We start from the raw sequence: 21,430 nt of genomic DNA, 5'->3' as shown, positions 1-21,430 counted from the left end.
GCACTTAAAGAGCTGTGCTCACAGTTAAGGTTAGACATGGGAGAGTCTATGCCCATGCAAAACACCCTGAATGTCAGCCCCCAGAGCATGCCTTACCTGCAAGTTAACTGAGAGGCCCTGAAGAGACTGTTGCTGAAGAAGCTCAGTGCAAGCTAACATGTTGGGAAAATCAAGTGAATGCTGTGTTTACATTTTAATTTCTAGCTAAGAAACAGGCAGATGCAGCTGTCCTCTCACCTCACCATAATCTGTGTTCTTACAGATGAGCACTGCCAAGTACTTTGGAGAAGTCCCTAACCCAAAATACTGACATGCCTTGGGCCACATCACCCTGTAAACCAGAAGGCAAGCTGGAGACAGAAATAAGAGACTACATCACAAAGCACTAACAGGGCTATCAAAGAAAAGCTGCTTCTTCTGCAGGACCGACAGGCATGTTTTGTGGGACTGCACACCACCAGTTCCTTGGTTCTACTGTTAATGCAGGGCATTGATTTTACCATTAACAGAAACGTAACGTGTCCATTCCATATAAAAAGATAGCAGACTATAAACATATGTATCTTTTAAATTATTTTATTTTGTGTAAGCTAAAAGGAAATTTACACACTTAAATCTCAAAAGACCTTGGGCATGCACATTGACCTTTTTAGAGGTTCTTCTACATAGCTCTCTTTTTTCCATAGGAATTTTCCCAGACATTTACAACCCATAGTTTTTTACTGTATATACAGCCTAAAACCATAGCAATCTATGATTATGTCATTTTACACTGTGCAAAATCAAACAGGAATAGTGGTACAACAGAACATAAAAAAAACCCAACCTTTAACAGGTAAATTTCATTGTAAGACATTCATACAGTTTTGGTCCTTCTTTTCTAAATCAAACTGATTAAAAGCAGACAACCTTCTAATGACCCCAAAAAATCAAGTGTTTAGACAATGAGCCAGAACTGGAACGAGTAGTTACTGAGAGCATACCTTTCAACAGGCTATATAGTGACAGAGCCATACTATTGAAGTTCAAGAACATAAAGACTGATCGGCCAATCAAACAGGGGGAGGGGATGGAGTAGAAGAAAAAGGCAAATCACATCTTCAGCTTGTTAAAACACAAAAGAAATTATTGGGTTTTAAAGAAACAATAATAAAACCGAAAACCTGCAAAGGGACAACGTAACCTTTGGGCTTTCTTTTCCCCAGCAATAGGTATTTTAATATACGCAGGAAAGAAAAAGATGCTCAACGCAATCTGAAAACCTTTAAGGGGAACTTCACAGACCGTGAAGATTGAAGTTTGCGTTTTGTTTTTAGGATTTATTTATCTTTTAAAACTTTTTCCTGTTCTGTAAGAAGGACACCACCAGTGTATTTCACAAAGACAGAAATGTGTACATCCCAGCACAACAAAAAGAATAGATCTTCAAAAAGATTTACCCCCAATTATTTACATTTTTCTCTAATATAAATTTAGGACTCCGGTATGTAAATAAATATACATTACTATGTATACCTTTCTAGTGCTGCTTACCAACAAATCAGCTGAACTTGATTTTTTTTTTTTAATTAAAGCAAGATTGCTTTTTATGACCCACAGAGGGAAGGAAAAAGAAAAAAAAAAATCAATAGAAAATGTCCAATTCACATCACTTTAGTCTACCTTTTCTTGGCAGCTTGTTGAAGGTGTTAATGTGGCTGGGAACATCAACACCTTGGCATGCATGAAAGTTAAGTCAGGAAGGCTAGAAATCACCTTGGCAGCCTCTTCACTAAGATGCTCTTCCTTTTTAGGCTTCCTGCGGAGAAGAAAAGAACAAAGTGCATTAATACAGTACCTGATATCCCTTGCATCACTGAAAGAATCACTGATTGAAGCAATGTTCTGTCAGTTTGTCTCCCACTGACAGGCACTTCTGTAAGCTACGTGAGAAGTCTAATGCTATAATACCTACCTGCCTACCAACAAAATGTTAACACAGAAAGTCAGCAAAATGTCCCTGTATATTGTTGCAATAAGGAGGGGAAAAAAATTCCTATTCAAATGCTAATTTTAATGTTTCCCTTTTTTTTTTGCAGGTTCCAGTGTTAAAGAGACTCACTTGAAGAGATACCCATGCCCATATTCTAGGTATAAGACAATAGAAGCATTAGTTCTAAAGCACCTAAATCCAGTATAATCTTTCAAAATAAGAGTGGAAAAGTCTTGAAAGGACATTAAGAAGTTCCTAACTTACTTCTTAATACTCTTAAAATAAAAAGGTACTTATGCTGTGTTTCCAATATGACTATTCTCAGATTATACATCATGCTACTCTACATATTGTGATCCACGAACCCTTTTTCCCCCCCAGGGCTCAATAATGGCAAAAGGTGGTTTCCAACTTATACCTACTTGCTTTGAAGTGCAGTAGTACGTGTAGCCACGATACATACAGCAGTTTGGGAATCACTGCTGTTTATTTTGCCTTTTGCATTATTCATAAGAATTACTGAGCAAAAATGAATAAAGAGGTCTGAATTCTGTGTAGTTTGGTTCTCACTATTATGCAAACCCCTTACATTTCCTAAGGAAAATGAAGCCTGGCTCAGACCACTCCAGAAAACCCCCTTTCCCTTGCCCAAACATCCACACTTCACAGACATATGGTTTATCTTTGAAGAACACTGCCTATTACTAGAGATACTCAGTTTTACATCAAACACTATTCCAGTTCCAAAAAGGCACCTGCTGTACCCTGTAACAACATTAGAAATTCTAGCTAAATAAGCTCCCTCGTCTTTGGGGCAAAAAGCTGAGACAAAAGGCTTGAAACCAAATACACTGCCTTTCCCTAGAACATTTCAGAAATGTCCTTTCTGTATCTTTTGTCTTAGCTATAAACTTTAAATGGAGCCCTGGAGAGGGCAATGACCACTCTGACCACAAAGCAGCATGTACTTCTATTTTCTTTTGTCAGCACCCATCGGGATTGTTTCCTTGGCTGATCAGAGATGAGGGGAAAGCAAAGGGAAGCAGTGTCAGGATTTCTTAACTAGAAGGAGAAGAAAAGAAAGAAGCTGGAGTCAAACTCATCCTTGACATCACTGATCATTGTGTTGACACTGAACTATCACTTTGTTTGCTACTTGAAATCTCCACTTGATGAAAGATCTCTAGATGAGGCAGCCTAGATACTAAATCCGACTTTCCTTCACTAGAATAGCAGTATTTTCTTTGCTGCAGTGGAATTTCATGAGCCACTGACTAGGCAGATTACCAAATTCTGGAGGATAAACAAAGCTGTGTGCTGGATTTACTGAAGGAAGAAGCACAGAGCCAATATGTGCCTCTTTCTCTAACAACTTCACAGTCAGCTCTGTTTGCACTTGAAGGACTATCTCTGAGCTGTTGAAATGTGGTTCTCACCCACCACTGTGTTATCAGTATCTGGTGCCACTATTAGTAATCACTTACCACAAGCCTCTTAAAGGTACAAACTCCTGGTGATCAAGGACTTACAGCTAACTACAGAGTATCTGACAGAGGAAGCCAAACGAAGAGGGCCGACTCCAAGATCTGCATTAAAAGGAGTTCCTGTAATTGTTAACCAGGCAGGGAGATGGAGCTCACACACTCCCTGCTATTTATATGCCTCTTCCTCCTCTGCTCAACTGTGGCATTCTAAGAAACAGCACTGCTGCATCCCAGAGGCAGCACTGCATTTCACCTGGTGGTCATACGCCGGACCTTTATCACGGGATAATGTTATTGCTCTTGCTGTACTAGCTGGTACATGTGCACCAGTGAGCACAGTCAGATGTGAATCTCGACAATCACTGAATACTCCCCTCCTGGCTGGAGGCCCTTTGCAATAATTTAGCTACTTAATGGGTTCTGTAGAAAGCATCTGTAAAGAAGGACAAGCTAACACACTAATACAGTAAACACTGCTTAGCTGTGACCAAGTTACAGCTATAGATACAATCACTTGGTAATGAGGCTCAAAGTATTTTTTAAAATCATCTCAGTGCAGAGAGGGATGAGACAGCCTAAAGTCTGCACTCCTTGATGGAGAGGGCAGGTTCCTCTGGAAAACAATAAAACTGGACGCTGTAAGTACCCTTTCTGGGTAGCAGTCAGCACCCTTGGTAGCAGATATCACCAGGACAACCTTAAAGGATTACTCATTAGCTCTCTAAATTTAAAAGACAAAGGTAGCATCATCACTGCAGACTGTTTTTACCCTCAAAACTTACCAAACTGCCTAATAACTGTGGAACCTTTTGATGGAGGCAAGCAAAATAACCATGTCAGTGCATTAGTTTCAGTCACCACTGTTACTGAAGATGTTCCCATTGTCAAGACCTTCTTTTGCTAAACCCTGGTCTGGGGGCACACATTGCAGAGCCTCTCCTGCTTGTGTACTCTTAACTCCTAGATACCATAGCTTACACAATGGATGCCCAAGTGAGCAGATTGTCAGCTGTGGCTCTATAATACTGTCTGCTTTGGAACCAGAACTTCTGATTACTAAATCATGAAAGAACCCAGCCCTCACTCAAAACAAGGTCTCTGCTTCATTCAGGATTTAAAACTACTCTCTACAGAGCACTCTGCCCCCATCCATCTATTACACTATATTACATTTCCTCCTGAGACAGAAGGGATGCCCTTACCCTAGCAATTGTCCCTCTACCTGTTGGCATGAAGTTTCCTTTTCAAAGGCATGTTAACACTAAGCTGCAAGAAATTAGCCAGACTGACAGGCACAAAAGTTGCTGGAAGAGACTTTAGCAAGAAATAGGGAATACTTTGCTGATGTGTCACTCACACCTCACTGTTCTGTTTTGCATTCCAACCCCTTCCTACAGCATTCAAGTCTTTCAGGATTTCAGTCATCTCTCATGTTTGCAAAGGGTTTTGTGGATAGCAACAGCAAGGCCAGACTCTAACAGCAACAATGATTAGAGAAATGCACTTTAAAAGCCACTCTGTAATTAAGAGGTAGCCTACTCCATCCAACACCTCCCCCAAGGAATATTTCCAGCCTAAATGAGGGTTTCGTCTGTTTCTTGGAGAGATATCAGTGCTCTGGTTTCCTTCAAAAAGACAGCAGATAAACTTCTGATCTCTGCCAATTCTATGGAACCGGGCAAGGCTGCAGAATGTCTGTGGAATGCTGTACTGGATCCCTGACCTTCAACACTTACTGCTGCCATCAGGGTTTCAGGCTCAAGCTGAGGGAGAAGCCTCCCCTGCACTCTCAACACTTTCCTTCTGTGAAACTGACTTTCTGGCTTTAAGAGATGGGTTTGAATACAAAAGATGTGGCTCTTTTAAGCAAAGACAACTTTTTCACATGACTTTTTACAGCTGAACAATGGTATTTTCACTCTAAACTTCACCCTAAATATCCTGAGTTCAGACAAATTACAGACATGGGATAGCCTTAACACAACTGAAGTTGCCATCAAAGTGATGTTAAGCCACTGGCTACATCTTCCCCTGATCAGTTATCATGAATGGATAATAGTCCGTATTTCCGGGTTGGTGCATGAATGTCATCCTTGTTGAGCTGGCTGTACCCAGCCACCCCTATTTTAAAGTCTTCAATTCATTACGAAAGAAAGAAAAAAAAATAAAATAAAATAAAAAATCAATTTTATTGCAAAAAGCTGACATTCTGTAACATATTTGGCATACTGCTGAGATAAGACCTTATTTCTCTGAAGGTTTCTAGCTTGAAAAACAGACTGCTTTTCTTTTGGAGAGCATGGAATTAAAGAAAGAAAAAATGTTTAAAATTCAGAGTTGGCAGAAACACACAAAATTTATTAAACACTGAAAACAGATGCTTTAAAACTGCTAATCCTTGTGTGTAACTGAACTTAACTGCCAAGTCTGAGGTCCCCACCCTCCCTCTACAGCCTGGTATTGCTGCAGCCCAGATCTAGAACCTCTTCCTATCAGTAAGTAATGCTCTCCAGAAGAGGGGAAGAGCTTTGACATGTGAATAAAGCACAACTAAAAGCTTTCCAGTGCCCTGTGGAAAGCATTGGAAAAAACTCTAAATCCCTTATATCAATAAACAGTACAGAAAATGAAGATGAACATTCATTTCAGCAAAGCAGACTTCCTTGTTAATGTCTAAAGAAAAAGCAAGCTAAGACTTCTTAAAGAAAGAAAGTAGGTATAAATCTGAGTGGAAATAAAAATTAATAAAGAGTTTCTATGTTCTGCTGTGAATTTTAAACTAGACTTAGAATATATAACAAAGTAGTTTAACTGTAACTGTGTTTTTCTAAGTAGTGGAAGTCAAACTTTGCCACTAGTGCATTTTCAGAAAGAGTATATGCACTCCATGGATAGGAAAATAGGCACTCCAAAAGCTGAGACACAAAAATCAGCACTGAAGTATGGAGTTCCCTCTGCTGGTTCTCCCTTGAAATTTCATGGCTTGTTTTTATCCCGGGTTCACTTTGACCATTTTCACTGCAGGAAAGCTAGCAAGAAAGTTTTCTTAATGAAAGAACATGTTTTAAAAGAGCTCTTGCAAACGACAGTTCTGGTCATTTTAAGAAAGCCAGCTATCTCCCACCATTACAAATCACTACATTTGCCAAAACTCTTTAACCATGCCTCCTCTCTAAGTGCTATGCTGTATGGAAGTGCATCTAGTTTTGAGTGCTGAATAAAAACTACAGCTCACCTACAAGTGAGGATATGTTAAACTATCTATCAGTTGCAAATCAACTAATATTAGTTGCATGCTGAGGCATGCACTTCCTCAACAACAGAAATGTTTTACTTGGTGAGAATCACTCAGTGATTCTTTTAATAGGCACGGGTATTAATTACACTTTAAGACAGTCCTACTGCTAAAATACAGATTAAAAAATAAACCTGAAGAATACAAGCTTATAAATGGAAAGGCTGTTCTGTACCCATTTAACAGACCAGACTTCAAGTAAGACATCTGACACCTAAAGCTTTTATGTAAGTTCTACCTATAGAAAGAAGTACAGAAGAATTTCACACGAGATCCATGAAGCAGAAAGGACAACTTATACCAACTGCACACTTGCTCCTTGACTTGCAACAGCAAAATTAATCTGATGTTTGCTCACGTAAGTTTTGACAGGTGCTAGAAATACATGGGACAAATACTGTCATTATTATTAATCAGTTTTATCATTTTACTTGTGGAACATTCCGGATCTATATATCACACAGAAGACTGAGGAGAGTCTTCTCTCAAAGACACCAATCTGCGTGGCCCAGTTTACCCTTCCATTTTTGAAATCAACCCTCTTCTCAGGAAGTCATTTCCTCCAGTTCAGTCCTCATCTATAGCTTTTCAACTTACGTCACGAACTGTTTCCCATCTTATTTTAGAGTTCTATGACAATTTGAAATATGAATTACAGTACTATGAATTTTGTATTTTGTATATTACATTTTAGCCTTCTGATCATTCAAGAACTGCTGACCTGACACACATTTACTCCTCACACTTCATGCCACCTTTGGAAAAAGAAGTAAAAAGCACAACAAAGTATTTACCTTGTGGACGTGCTTGCCTTCTCCACTGTAGACATGAGTCTCGCAAACGCATCAGTCACTCTGTTGCTTGCATTGGAAGTTTCCAGTTTTGAGGTTGTCAATTCATACAATTCAGGATCCACACCTTATAGTATAAAATGATAATCAGTGATGGTTGGAGGCAAGTATAGCAATAAAAAGCCACAGACCAACTTGCTAGAGACTGTTTTCTGTAAACATCTGAATCATTTATAATGTCAAGATGCATGAAAAGAACATGACAAGACATGTCTGCGTTTCTGAAACATCATCCTCCGTCCCCACCCTTTTCAGTAGCTTTTATAGTTGTACTAGAAAACACACACACAGTGGATCAAGTCTGGCATACAAGGTCTCAGTCTAAGAGTAAACAAAACAAACTTGATTTACCTTTTACAGTGAAACACCTGTAAAAATGTCAGCTGTGGTAAAACAGATTGTTTCAATTACTTCAACTCAACTGTATTAGAACACTGCATGTTACCAGGAACCAACTGTTTAATGAGGGATTACACACAGTACTGGCATGCATTAGAGTGCATTTTAGTATCCTGCTTCTTCCAAGAGTTAAAAACGTTTTGTGTTAAAAATGTTTCAAGTGAGGAAAAGCAGCTCTTATGGTACGGAGAAGTGGAATGGCATTAAAAAAGTTACATACTAGAATGTGTAATGCTACCACAAATTCTGGTCTGTGATCCCTTTTAATCGTTCAAGTGTTTCTAACACGCTAAGTATCTGGATGTTTCAGCCCTGACTTCCTAGTTTGAGACATCCTAACTCAGATGCTGAATTTTGACAACACATATGTTGCGAATGGATTTCAAATTTTATCAGTAGAGGCCATTCTGAAAGCAGTGCAAACAATAGAAAACTGCATCCAGAAGAATACATGAGTGAAATTCTACCTGTTTAATAGCAAGCTTCACGTCATGGTAAGAAGTAGCTCTAATATTTCCAGTTATTAAGTATTTTCTTCAAGAAAGCCTCTATGAATAAGAACTATCAAAATAAACCAAGAGGAAAGCCTGTTACAACATATTTTGTTGCTCAGAAGCTTTTTACATTGCTGGTACTACTCTAGTTACAGTTTAAGTTAGTTCATGCTTCACGGGTTTAAAAGAAGTATGCATATATGCCATCCACAATAATAAGCGTTCTTCAAAAACAGCGTAGAGTTTTTGTACAGAAGCATCATGATAGACACCTGTGTTCTAAACAAGTGTCACGCTTGTGCCAGCTGGTTTGGCCAAGACACAAGCATTTCATACCAGTGCAGAACAAATGCTGCAAATGCTTAGATACGATGGTCCTATGTAGCTACCTAATACAGAAACTGATTTATAAGCTGATGATTTTTATCCAGTCTGAGTGGAGCAAGACACTCTTAGAGACTCCTGAAATACCAAAAGATTACTAAGTAAAAAAAAACTGAAAATGCCTGCACCTATAGTTCTGCCTTTTCCACCCAGTAATTGCAGTACTACGTGCACAAACAGATGCTTGCTTTGCATGAACTCTCCCCACGCAGTGTCTACATCATTCATCCTTTGTGCACAAGTACTCTCACACTGTTAGGAAACTAAGCTGACCTAGGAGTAAAATGAGGAAAACCACCTGGTTAAGCTGCAGAAGGTGGGGACGGGGAGATGATATGATTCGCTTAGTATGAATTGATTAGAAATTAACAGCTGTGTTTTCCGTGTACAGGTTTTTAAGCCTGGGTTTCCAAAGTTAAGTTTTGTCCAGCTTCATACAAAATACGCACTGTCCTGAGCCCAGTATACAGAGATTTTATGTATTGTCAGATGTTTACAGAACTTGGAAATAGGAAAAAGCCCAACTATTCCATAAAATATCCACTTTCAATCAGGGAGAGGAAGACTTGAAGAAATACACTTTCACTCGCAGAAGCCTGAGAAATCCCATTAAGGTACAAATTGTAAAAACTAATTGAAACGAGGAGTCCTTTGACATGCAACTCTGCAACAGAAGTTAAATGCAACCTTCAAAGTTACATCATTTAGATATTCACATTTATGGTCCTGAATTCATTTTCATTGTCATGCGATGTTGCTGCTCAATTTACTGATCTTCAGGCACCTTACTCAGCCACATTTGTGTTGAACTATTACCATGAGAAATAAGACAATACACTAAACCTGTGGGAACAAACTAGAAATTGGTAACTCCCTTTTCAGAATGCAGAATACAATTCTTTTTTAAATAAAAGTTATTTTGGCTTGAAATCAGACTGAGAAGAATGCAGTGTAGCTCTATAGTAAGTAAAACTAAAAGTCTCCAGAGAAAGAACAGACTTCTATTACTAATAAGTTTCTACTTTAAGCCAAACGATCTGACAATTTGCCTTTCAATTATTTTACTTATTTTCAAGAGTTGCATATTCTCCATTTTATTTAAATGATTTGAGAATATTTAAGGAAAGCACTGCAAAACCTTAATGAGATATTGAAGGAAAGTTAGCCAACCAAACCCCACACAAAGCTCTTAAACACACACACAAACACACGAGCTGCAAGCCAAGAAACAAATGACTTTCCCAGAAACAAGTCAAAAGGAAAGAAAAGCCAAACCAAATAAAAGTAACCAAAAAGGGTACTCTAGGGCATACCAGGGAAGATGGTTGTACCTGTAACTCAATGAAACAAACAACAACAACAAAAAAAGGGGAAATAAAAGGCTAACAGTATCCCTCGAGTAATCACTTCAAGTGTGCACATCATCAGGACACAAGAACACACCCAGCTGCACAAGTAGTACATGTACAGGGCACTGACGACTTCTGTTGATAGACTTGCACACACAAAAGAATCTGTAAGACTTGAGTTTCTTGAAGTTGCTACCTATCATTTCCATGACAAACCTGCCACCTTTCATCTGGACAATGACATTTCTCAAGGGTGGAATAAAGACATTTGGAATGTGATGCCACAAAAATGCCTTCAATGACCAGATTTCAAAACAACAGAAAAGAGCAGGTTTTTAAAAACAAAAAATGCAGTAATCATTCTAAGCACTTATTTGAAATGGGGGGAAAACCCCAGACCTCTTAAAAATTGATTTAAAAAATAAACCCCAGTAAATTAAAAAACCTCAAAACCTTCCTATGAAGAAAATTATCATGGTTTCAGGCATTATACTGGAAGAATATTTGCCTTATCTACATAACCTATGCACTAAAATAAATCCCTCAAATGTTCCTTTAAATTCCTGCAGAAATTTATTCAAAGTGTAGGTTTTCACAAGCTCACGCAAAATAGAGCATGTCAAAACCATATCATAATTAATTCAATTACTTTCATGTATTATCTAATTGAGAGTGGAGTTTTCACCTCCTTTTTAAGGGAAAAGGTTGGAGATAAAGTGCTTTGGCTTTATAATTATTGTTCATGAACTTCTAATGTCCCACAAACATGCAACTATCTTTGTTTTCTATTATGAATTATGTTAAAACACTTTTTTCACTTTATCATTAATATTAGTAGTTCACACACACAAAAACTTACAATCTCCTGGTAGCAGCAAATCCCATCAGGGTTTTGGTATGTTAAGCTGTGTAACTTTAAATTCACTCATAACTTCTAAATAACATCATAATCCTATAACTTTGAGGCACTCATTCAGAGGAGAGAAAAAGCCTCATTTTTTGAGAATCATCACATCTGCAACATTTTTCAAGTGCTTAGAAAAGTTAACTCTCAAAATTTGAAACAAGTGTTTTAACATCTTATTTGCATGAGCATAAAAGCCATTCATTCCTTCAGCATGTGACAAATACAGAGCTGACAGTACCTTTTAAATACTTCACACTCGATACAAAACACCATGAGACAGAACATAGATTAAAGGAAAAATGCAGTAGAAAGACACTGTAGAGAAACACAATGCAAAATTTCTCCTTGTTTATAGGAAAGTCAAGTGATGTGCTCATGCTTTTAGTAAGTCATTATAATATTACAGTTGTGGTTTTAACACTCTGCTGACCTGGGATTGTGGTGGTGCTGCTAGAGCTACTGTCATCCACGGGCCCAAAGAAATCAAGGTTCAGAAGAGTGGAACCTCCACTAGCTTGAAATTCAGTGACCGTGTTGGTAGGCAGCCATACAGAAGGTAAGCCAAGGGAGGGGTTTATGTGTAAAAAGGGGTAAGACACACACTTGAACATGCAAGTTATAATTAGTACTCAGTACGCAATTTAAAAATTGACATGAAAACAATGCTTACAATATTAGTTTGTACCTTCTAAAAATGTTAACAACTTAATTCAGTGCACATTTCCTTATGTACAATGCAGCAAGGAAATCAACACTAGTAACTTGAAAATAGAAATATTTATTTCAATCTAAAAATGAAAGAGAACCAGCACGACCCAGAAAGAAAGATGTGATCAGTTAAAGGGAAACAATATACAGGTCAACTTATAGTTAGAATATAGTGGGCTTTTGCTCCCTTCACTGCAATTGAAAAACAGGAAAGTCAGGAAGACTTAGCAGATCCCCAAAAAGTGAAGAACCAAAAGAACCCTTTAAAGTTTTATTTAGCAGCTTTAAGCTATTAATTATCGTTATCTTAAAGCAGGGTAACAAATGCCACTCTTGTATCCAGTTCCTCACTGGTAAGTTATACTGTTCCCCTTTAGTACTAAACCAGAAATCAAACCAAGATACATTTTAGAGAAGTTGTTCATTAAAAAAGAAAGCATGATGATTGACTGAAGTAGTAAGACACCAGACAACAGCAAAAGGGTCCATCCAGGCTTTCCTTCAGCACCATGATATTGCTATCCAAACTCTTACATCCCACATGTTCTGAAACAATACCATGAGGCAACACCAGTGGAGTAAGAGATGCAGTTTATTTTAGCCTGCTTTTGAACAACTTGTGTCATGAGTTAACTGCTGTTAGCAGGCTCCTCATAAAACTGTGTTTCTTTACAAGTTTCTAGTCTGTCCATCAAACAAGTTTCCAAAACTTGTTTTGTTTCCTTTGCATGCACTTGCATTTCTGAGACTGGAGGTGGTGGCACAACTCACTCTGCTATTAAAATAGACATATGTGAAGGGTCTTTTATGTGATAACTATATACATTTACATATACAAATAAGTTCGTAGCTACCTCTTTAATATATTACCTATAATTAGATCTTGCATGTAAGCAAAAGTGATAACAGATGAAGTCACATTTTTGAAATATAAAATTATCTGTAAATCTGAAAACTTTCAGCTCAAGAAGGATATATTTTGCAAACAGTTTAAAATATTGTGCTTTGAAGTAGCCACTATACACAAGTTCATCATTCAAAGGATGTCTAGAGATAGTAGTTCAATGGTGAAAAATACTCTTAAGAAGTAAAACTCAATCCAAAATGCTCTTTTGTTCAGAGTTTCATTATAATCTGCAGTTATGCATAATGTAGTGTTAATATTGCCACTGTGACACTAGCATCTAAAATAATACTTAACCTGGTATTTTCCAGACTACGTAATACTTCACACAGGGGCACAGTTAATCAGAAAGAAAGCCTGAATTTCCAAAGGTAGGAGTAAGAAATAAATATTATATATATTTATATATGTGTGTGTGTTTGTATTTAAAAAAAAAATAATCAGCAGATAGATGTTTGTCTGAACTTTGTAGCTTTCTTATCTCTAGCTCTGGTGCTAGAGGCTCTACGGAGAGACGTACCATCTAAAGGGTTAGTAAGGCCACTGCTACTCCAGTCAAACTGGACAGGTGGTAGAGATTCCTAGAGTTGAAAAGTCAGAAATCAGATTTTATAGTCAGTTCAGGTTACAACAATGCAAAGCAGTTCAAACAACAGATTCTTTAGCATCTAAATACTAAAAAGACAACTAAATGAGCAAGCCCCAACTTTCAGGAGGCAAGTATTTTCATAATATGCACTAAAGATTCAAAGTAGATTTGTTCTTTCATAGGAAATCTCATTAAATTCTCAACGGTACAGATTAGGTAACCTTTATACTCTAACAGGATTTGAAAATTAACAAAAGCATATGAATTTGTTTAAAAAAAATATTAAGGCATAGTTGAAAGTTAAACTATTAATACTTTCATGGAAGACAATGTATTTTGCATAAGAAGTTATGTATACACAATTATGGGGCAAATGTACAATAAGGTTATTAGTGAAAGCTGTCTGTACATCCATTCTTTGTCTGATTACATATAAAATCAAGTTATGTACCATCAAAGAGCCCGTGATTGTTTTGGTTTGTTTTGTTTTGAAGAGTCATATTCCTATGTGTGAGGGACAAACTATCAATACCCTCCCCATCCCAACCCTTAAAAAAAATCCTGTAACTTGTTATCCTTTAACTATTAACTCATTCTGATATAAAAACAAACCCTTGGTAACAATGTTTGAACAAGAGGAGCATGGAAATGTTAATTCCAAGGAGGCCATCCTTGCCTTTTCATTTCCTCTTGTTATGTCTTTTACACACACACAGGTAAATCAAGCAAGCAGCAGGGACCATGCTGACAGAGGAAGTGTGTTCAGGTGCAGTGTGACTTGCAAGTGCTGTCCTCTCGTATTCTCAGGATGCAAACAGATGGGACTGTATCAGAAATGGCTGAAGTAAGTTCATCTTTCTACTTCTGTGCACTGCATTTCTGCTATCTCCCCAGCGGGGTCAAGTATCAAGAAGTACTGGGAAAGGATGTGCCCTCAACTTCTAACAGAACAACCACACTTACAAAAGAAAAGCAGTGGAAGTTCTCTGCAGCATTATTCAAAATGCATCACTAGTTGCCAAGTTTCCAGTGGCTGAGACATACCTTCTCTTTAGTTTTATTATATATATATATACACACACACATCTGTCAACTATCCAACACTGAAAAACCAAGTAGAATCACAAATTAAGACTGTAGCAGCCTGAGCTAGCTCTGCACAATTAAGCTAACTGTAAGAGGCTTTTGCTAGGTGACAGATGTTTATGGAAACAAAAATGAAGGGACCTGGAGATTTCTGTATTTACTTATAGTAAATGCCTTGCCTAGAAAAATCTTTCCTACCTAATGACTTGGAAGTATTTCCAGTACTGAGCACAACTGGAACAGTATTCACTCCACGGAGCTTAAGAAGCTGATGCTATACTTTTTACTTTGCTTTGCTCATGAAATTACTGGCACTGAAATGATTTCCATGGACACATAATGTTAGGAGTGTGGAAGCTACACTTGAAGTAATGATCACTATCATCTGTAGCTTGGTTAAGGTTTGTCACATCTAAAATACATGAACATTAAAAGGGGCTTGTAAAGAGAAAAAAAAAAAAAAGAGCAAAATGAACTCAAATTGAAACAAAATAGCTTCCTACCAACACTCTCACTGAGGAAAACACCCACTACATTTTGTGTCAAAAGACTGAGTCAGGACCCATGAGTGTGACAGAACTGCATGGAAATAGTGGTACCAATGGCTTGCTAAGCTTTTTCCTTGAATGATGACTTGATTCTCAGATTTGCCAGAGCACAAAGGATGTGATGAATTCTTCCTAATATGGGGAAAGAACCCCAAACTGACTCGAAATCAATAAGAGTATATTAAGTATATTGAACTGCTCTATGGGATGAGGCCCTTCTGCTGACTTCAATCACTTCCAAAAGAGGGTGGCAAGTAAAGCCGACCCCATCTATACAAGTTGCTGACAAGCTCTATTCTATCAAACAGCAAACAAAGTGAAAGCAGAGAGCAGAGGCAAAAGCCAAAACAAAGTTTTCTGTTCCTTGTGTCCTTGGCCCCAGGAAAACTAAACTATACAGGGACACCTGAACATAGCACTGAAATCTCAGACAGTGGGAACATAATGTTTTGCCTTTCAGAGATTGCAAGGCTGCTAGACTACTGCACTTCAACTATTACTTTAATAACATGCTTTAAGGAAAAACACCCAATCTAGAAGAATATTGAGAATTGGGGCAAACTGCTCTCAGTCCTCCCTCCATCTTAGATTACAGGGCATGGTACAGAAAATGAAAAAGTATATTCAGCTGTCAGAATACTACTCTCAATGTTAAGGAAGGGAGAAAAAGCAAGCAAAATGCCTACTGGTTTAACTGCATCGTATTTCTCTTTGATAAAAGAGAGAGATGTTTTCACACAGTAATTTTACAATGCTATTATGCAAGAGCTTTTATAATCCAAACGAGTAAAATGTAAATGTTTGTCTCTGTGCCAATAATTACCCAAGGAAAATTAAACAAAGGAAAAAAAAAAGAAAGAAAAGAACTGTTTTGCTGTCTTAAAGCTGTGAGAGGGGGGGAATAGAAGGGCTTGTAATACAAATATAGTATAAATATTTAGCTGATCCCAGAAATGAGCACCATAAACATTTCAGAAAGGTTTACAAGGAAGTAATTCATATGTTTCACTGTGTGCATTCGTTGGCAAAATTACAACAGTCCTGAAAAGTTATTCTTCTCAGACGCCACTTTCAAACGACTGTCACACCTGATACAATAGCAAGGTCTGTATCTCTTACCTGCAAACCTTTCTCTCTGTCAACAAAGCTACATATATTCTTGGATCTTTCTCATGTGTGTAACTGGAGAGCAGTCCCATGATGGAGGCTTTGGCTGGTGGCCAACAATATGGTAGTTTGCATCTGTCATTGTTAGAAGTCCTGATGGTCCCTTATATAATTAAAAGTGTTTTTTAAGACTGTCACCCCATGGGGTTTAATTAAGGCTTAGACCCTAATAGCCAGCAAGTTTAAGATACTTATTTCTATTATAACCTGATCCCTAATTCAGTGGCTTACATGCATGCAGATGTGCTATAATGGGCACCTGCAGAAAAGAATGACTGGTAATTTTCTTCTAGAAAGGTCTGGGTCACTATAGATTTCTAATCCAATATAAAACTCGCAAAACAAAATTAGGCGGGTAAGAAATCCCCTATTTATCCTGTACGCTGGGACAAAGCTACCGCTAGACTATACCGAAGAAACACAGTCCCAAACAGAAGAGGATGCTTTGAAGCAATAGTGAAAGAGCAGAATTTAAGACAGCTTTTTTCCAAGAAAGCCAAAGAGAAGCAGGTAAATAAACTTTAAAACATTAGCCACAGAACAGTATCAAATCAAAAGAAAGCAGTCAACATTAATTCCAGACAGGAGCCATTTTAACAAGTGCTGAGATATATTTAAATCACACTGCCTGAAGACATGGCCATGGTACAAACCCCCCCCAAAGAAGAAGAGAAGGGTACCTGCATCAGGTTTCACAATTAAAGTTTGCCTATGTGAGCAGACACGCTTTCTTTACACCTGATGTGCCTTGATAAAGTCTTTCACTTCAGACCTGTGAAGCCTCTGAGATACCATGCTTGGATAAAGGGAACAGCAATCAGGGAATTATTTCATACTGTGTTTCCTGCCTTACAGTTATGAGCACAGAGAAAGAGAGAAATAGACCCCTCAATTGTCAAGATAAACAAGACGAGAAGAATTTAGATGCTACCTTCAAATACAAAACAGGACGAGTCTACAAAACTCATCTTTACACAACAAACTAATTTGACTGATCAGTCAGTAACTTCAGTAGCTTGAGAGAAGAAATCACAAAAATCTTGCCCTCGCAGCTTAAATGGCTCAGATGGAAATTTCTCCACTCTGTTTCCACACTGTAACCACCCAAGTGAGATCCTCTGCAGGGAATGGGGCCAAGACACTGAGTTTATATAATAACTCAGAAAAGATACTGCAGATCATTTGCTGCTTTTTCCTCAATACTTTTGATTCTGAATGCTCTCTATTTTAAATCTCTGCATGCTTTCCTCCATTCGCCTACAACAGAAAAAACTTAGGAGGCTTTTCGGTGTTCCTACAAATGTTCTTTGCACTCCTACTTCTGCATCACCACAGTCTCTCTTCCAAAGTCTTATTCCTTCAGCAGGAAGTCACACATGTACACAGAGAGGCACTGATCTGTATACAAATCCCATGTATGCCAGGCTTTAAACAACTCATTTCCTTAAGCAAAGCCTAGGAATCTATTGATAAGAGCCTCTCCTTCTAATAAGAAAGTCAATATTCTGAAGCTTCTAAATATAAGAATGACCCATCACCATCACTATCTGAAAACAGAGGCATTCAGAAGTTTTAATTAAATAATTACGCATTAACTGGATAAGCTTAAAGATATATAAATTGTTATATCTAAATTACCTGCCTTTAGAATAAGAAGTTTCAGTGTCTACCAAAACTGTCTATATTTCCACTGTATATTTACCAATGTTTATAGCACAGTTCCTAATGAAATGTTTACCAAAGTTGGGGCACATCATAATACCACTACAATTTGGAATATTCCTAAAGGCAGTCTGCACAATGTGAAGCTGGATTTTTCCAAAAGCAAACAGAAGCTACCAAACATTAAGAGAAGATAAGGCCAAGAAAGAAACAAGGTCTCTGAGGTGGAGAACTGATTGTTCCTGCCCTGAAGCTTTCTCAATGTTACTTAACTGTGGCCTCTTAATGGTTAGAGCTCTAACTCATCTCTTACCCAAAAGCTTATTTCAGTATTTGTCTTTCTGAAAACAAAACCAAAAAACTCAAGGCCAGCAGCACAGACAGATAGCACAGAAGCTTCTGGTTATGTATTCATAGACCACAGTTATGAAACTGAGACGGTCTTGTCAGAACAAGTGATGGGACAAGATTATGCAGCCCAGAAAGCCAACTGTATGCTGGGCTTCATCAAAAGGAGCATGGCCAGCAGATCAAAGGAGGGGATTTTCTCTCTCTACTCGGGTGTATGAGATCCCCACCTGCAGTCTTGAGTCCATCTTGGGGGGCAACAACACAAGAGGGATGCAGACCTGCTGGAGCAAGTCCAGAGAAGGGCCATGAAGATGACGATCAGAAGGCTGGAGCACTTTTGCTATGAAGATAGGCTGAGAGAGCTGGGCTTGCTCATCTTAGAGAAGAGAAGGCTCCAGGGAGACCTTAGAGCAGCCTCCTAAAAGGGTCTACAAGAAATCTAGACAGGGACCTTTTACAAGGACACGTAGTGACAGGACAAGGGGGAATGGCTTTAAACAGAGGGGAGATTTACACTAGATATCAGGAAAAATTTCGTCCCTGGGAGGGTGCTGAGGCGCTGGCACAGGGTGCTCAGAGAAGCTGTGGCTGCCCCATCCCTGGCAGTGTTCAAGCCCAGGTTGGACAGGGCTTGGAGCAACCTGCTCTAGTGGAAGGTGTTCCTGCCCATGGCAGGGGGTTGGAACTGGATGAGCTTTAAGGTCCCTTCCAACACAAACTATTCTATGATTATCCCACTGCTTGTCACAGTTTGGAATTTTGCTGCAGGAGTACCCAAAAGTACAAATTCATAGAGAGAGAGAGGAAAAAAAAAACAAAACCCAAACCAAAACCAAAAAAACCTCTGATAAGTAGAGGTTCTTTATTTTTGGCACTCAGCACTACAACTGCCAAGCAACTGAGAAAATGGCACATGTCAGATGCTGCTACTTCAAGCTCTTGCAGTTCTTTACACTATGTTTAGCGCACGGTTTAATTTGTTTTCCACTCAGTAAAAAAAATGGAACTTTGAATGCTGCAGAAAGCCAGTGAAATTTTCCTACTTTTTTCATATACAGAAATACACTAGTGATTTCTTCAGCTCAGACTGGTTGCGATATCCATTACAGTTACATTTTCTAATGCCCAGTCCAGCTGCTCAGTTCTACTACAGTATTTATACAGAAGCAGCACAGGAGCATCACCAAACCTGTATAATTGCTATATAAAACAATTCAGTTCTGAGACCACTGACATACTGCTATTCTACAGCGAAAAAATTCTCTGGTATAAGCATGTCACAGAGCTCTGCACTATGGCAGAGCAAGGAATGCAAGAAAATCCCTATACTCAGAAAAACCTAGTGTAAAGTTTAGCTGTAGAACAAGGATAATCCATTCTGGAATGCCATTAAATGACAAGCATAGCAGGTAACCAAAGATGCTGGGTAGATTAAACAAGACCTGCACTAAGCTGACCCTCTGAATATGTGCTGAGTACCACTGTAGTGATATTGAAAATGAAATGTCTCTGCACATCTCACTAGCTTGTTGACAACCACACACGCTGCAACATGCATGGCATTTAAGTGGTTTTCTAATGTTGTAATATCAAAACTGCAAGAAAAGAATTCATGAAATTTAAAAGCTCACTCCTAAACAGATCTGAACTCATTTTTTACCAGACTTAGAAGACAGAGAAGCAACAAAGCAGCTTTCTGTTTTCAATAAAACCTGGCATAATGGGCCAATAGAACTTGTACAGTCAGGCACTTATTCTAGTAATGACTGTACCCAGAATCTGCTTCCAGGCAGCTGGGCTGTTTTTCATATTACTTTGAAAAAGGCAGGAAAGGAAAAAAAGGAAAAGAACATGAACAGTACACATGTAGATACAGTAATTCAGAAGAAACAAGTGCTAACCAACAGGTAGAATGATGTCCTACAAGACCTTTGCTTCAGAAAAAGGGAAGATGAAGAACCTTAGCCAAAAAAAGGACAAATCCAGTTACATCTAAAATTTCTGGAAGTAACTGTCCGCTGCCTTTTAAAGCAAACTGCTGCCTAACAGAGGTATCATCAGGACTCAAATGCTGGCCACCAACTGCTAGTCTTACCATAGGCACTCCCTTCCAGTCACACATGAAAAGCAGACCCAAGAGCAAGACTTCAATCTAACACAAGGAACACCTGCCCTTTAAATACAGGTGGTTTTGCACACACCATTTAGATATTTAAATATGAAGGAAGAGGCAAAGCATTCCATTGTTTCCCTCATTCTTTCTTTTACTCTCCTCCCCCTTCTCTATGTTTTACCTGGAACTGATCAGATGGACAGGTGTTCATCTCTGGTGATACAGGAGGTGTCTGTCCTATTGAAGCTATTTTTTCTGCTGCAGATATTGGTTTCAAAGGTTCCTTGGTAGGCTCTAACATACCCTAAATAGAGAAATAAATAAAAAAATAATAAAGCACACACATATATATACCAAGAACTGCAGATGCAAATAAAATAGGAAACACACCACTAGGTAGTACTACCCTCAGCTAGGGGCTTTGGGGTAACCAGTATCTTGGACACTTTCAGTGAGGGGGACGGAAGGAGATGGGACAGGGAAGAGAATCATCCTGGTTCCTTAGGCATAAGAAATATTTTAGAGCCAGTAATAGAAACCTAAGTGCTTCATGGGAGCTTGCTTTCAGCTTTCAGTAATGTAATTTAAGATGGAGGGAACAGTTACTTGACAAGGTGATGGCTTCTCCCAGGTGTGTACAGACTATTCTAGAAACATCAAATGGCCCATCACAAAGGTACAAGTGCATTCATTCCATTTCAACAATTGAGTAGTTCAGAAGAAACAAGTCAAATTATCAGCTTGCAGAATGATACCAAGAACAGTAATTACTGACATGGATATAAATGCATTAAAAAGCTTTAAGAAAATAATCAAATGACATTTTTAATTTTAAACAAGTGGTCCAAAGATAGGCAGCACTACGAAAATGTCTGAAATCTCTTAATAAAATTGAGGGTGAGATAGGGTAAAGTTTGTGCCAAGGTGGTTTGCATGTCTCGGTGCAATGAGGTATGAGAAAAGAAACCCCCAAATAAAATAACTGGATTTGCATCCAGCATATTTAAAATCATTTCAGGAAGCCAGTTACCAAGATGCTTCTACACCATATTAAGGGAGCTTAGGATTTAACCACAAGTTAAATCAATTCTTTTGGACAGTGGAGAAGCACCTGAAGCAGGGCGGCAATAGGAAGCTGCAAGCCACTTTACTCCTAGCATCATCTCT

The 21,430-nt window shown here is 38.4% G+C and overlaps 1 protein-coding gene across 4 annotated transcripts in view; it reads right to left on the bottom strand.

Moving 5' to 3' along the window:
* Positions 1–560: 560 nt before the first annotated feature.
* The window catches only part of AFTPH (aftiphilin), a 48,681-nt gene continuing 27,811 nt past the window's right edge, over positions 561–21,430 (bottom strand). Inside the window, exons 6-10 of one of the 4 annotated variants that reach the window (XM_057423480.1) lie at positions 20,445–20,567; positions 13,268–13,328; positions 11,566–11,649; positions 7,546–7,669; positions 561–1,798 (exon numbers count right to left, since the gene is read on the bottom strand). In XM_057423480.1, the coding sequence (XP_057279463.1) occupies positions 1,654–1,798; positions 7,546–7,669; positions 11,566–11,649; positions 13,268–13,328; positions 20,445–20,567 (537 nt within the window). In that variant the 3' untranslated portion in view covers positions 561–1,653. Of the gene's footprint in view, positions 1,799–7,545; positions 7,670–11,565; positions 11,738–13,267; positions 13,329–20,444; positions 20,568–21,430 lie in introns of those variants that run through there. The other 3 variants (XM_057423481.1, XR_008974097.1, XM_057423482.1) reach the window with 3 other exon arrangements.

This window comes from Pezoporus wallicus, unplaced genomic scaffold, assembly GCF_028554395.1.
Source record: "Pezoporus wallicus isolate ANWC-B61680 ecotype Strahan unplaced genomic scaffold, APGP_CSIRO_Pwel_v1 contig_4191, whole genome shotgun sequence".
Lineage (NCBI taxonomy): Eukaryota > Metazoa > Chordata > Aves > Psittaciformes > Psittacidae > Pezoporus > Pezoporus wallicus.
The sequence above is the reverse complement of the archived record's forward strand: the minus strand, read 5'-3'. Positions and strand labels throughout refer to the sequence as shown.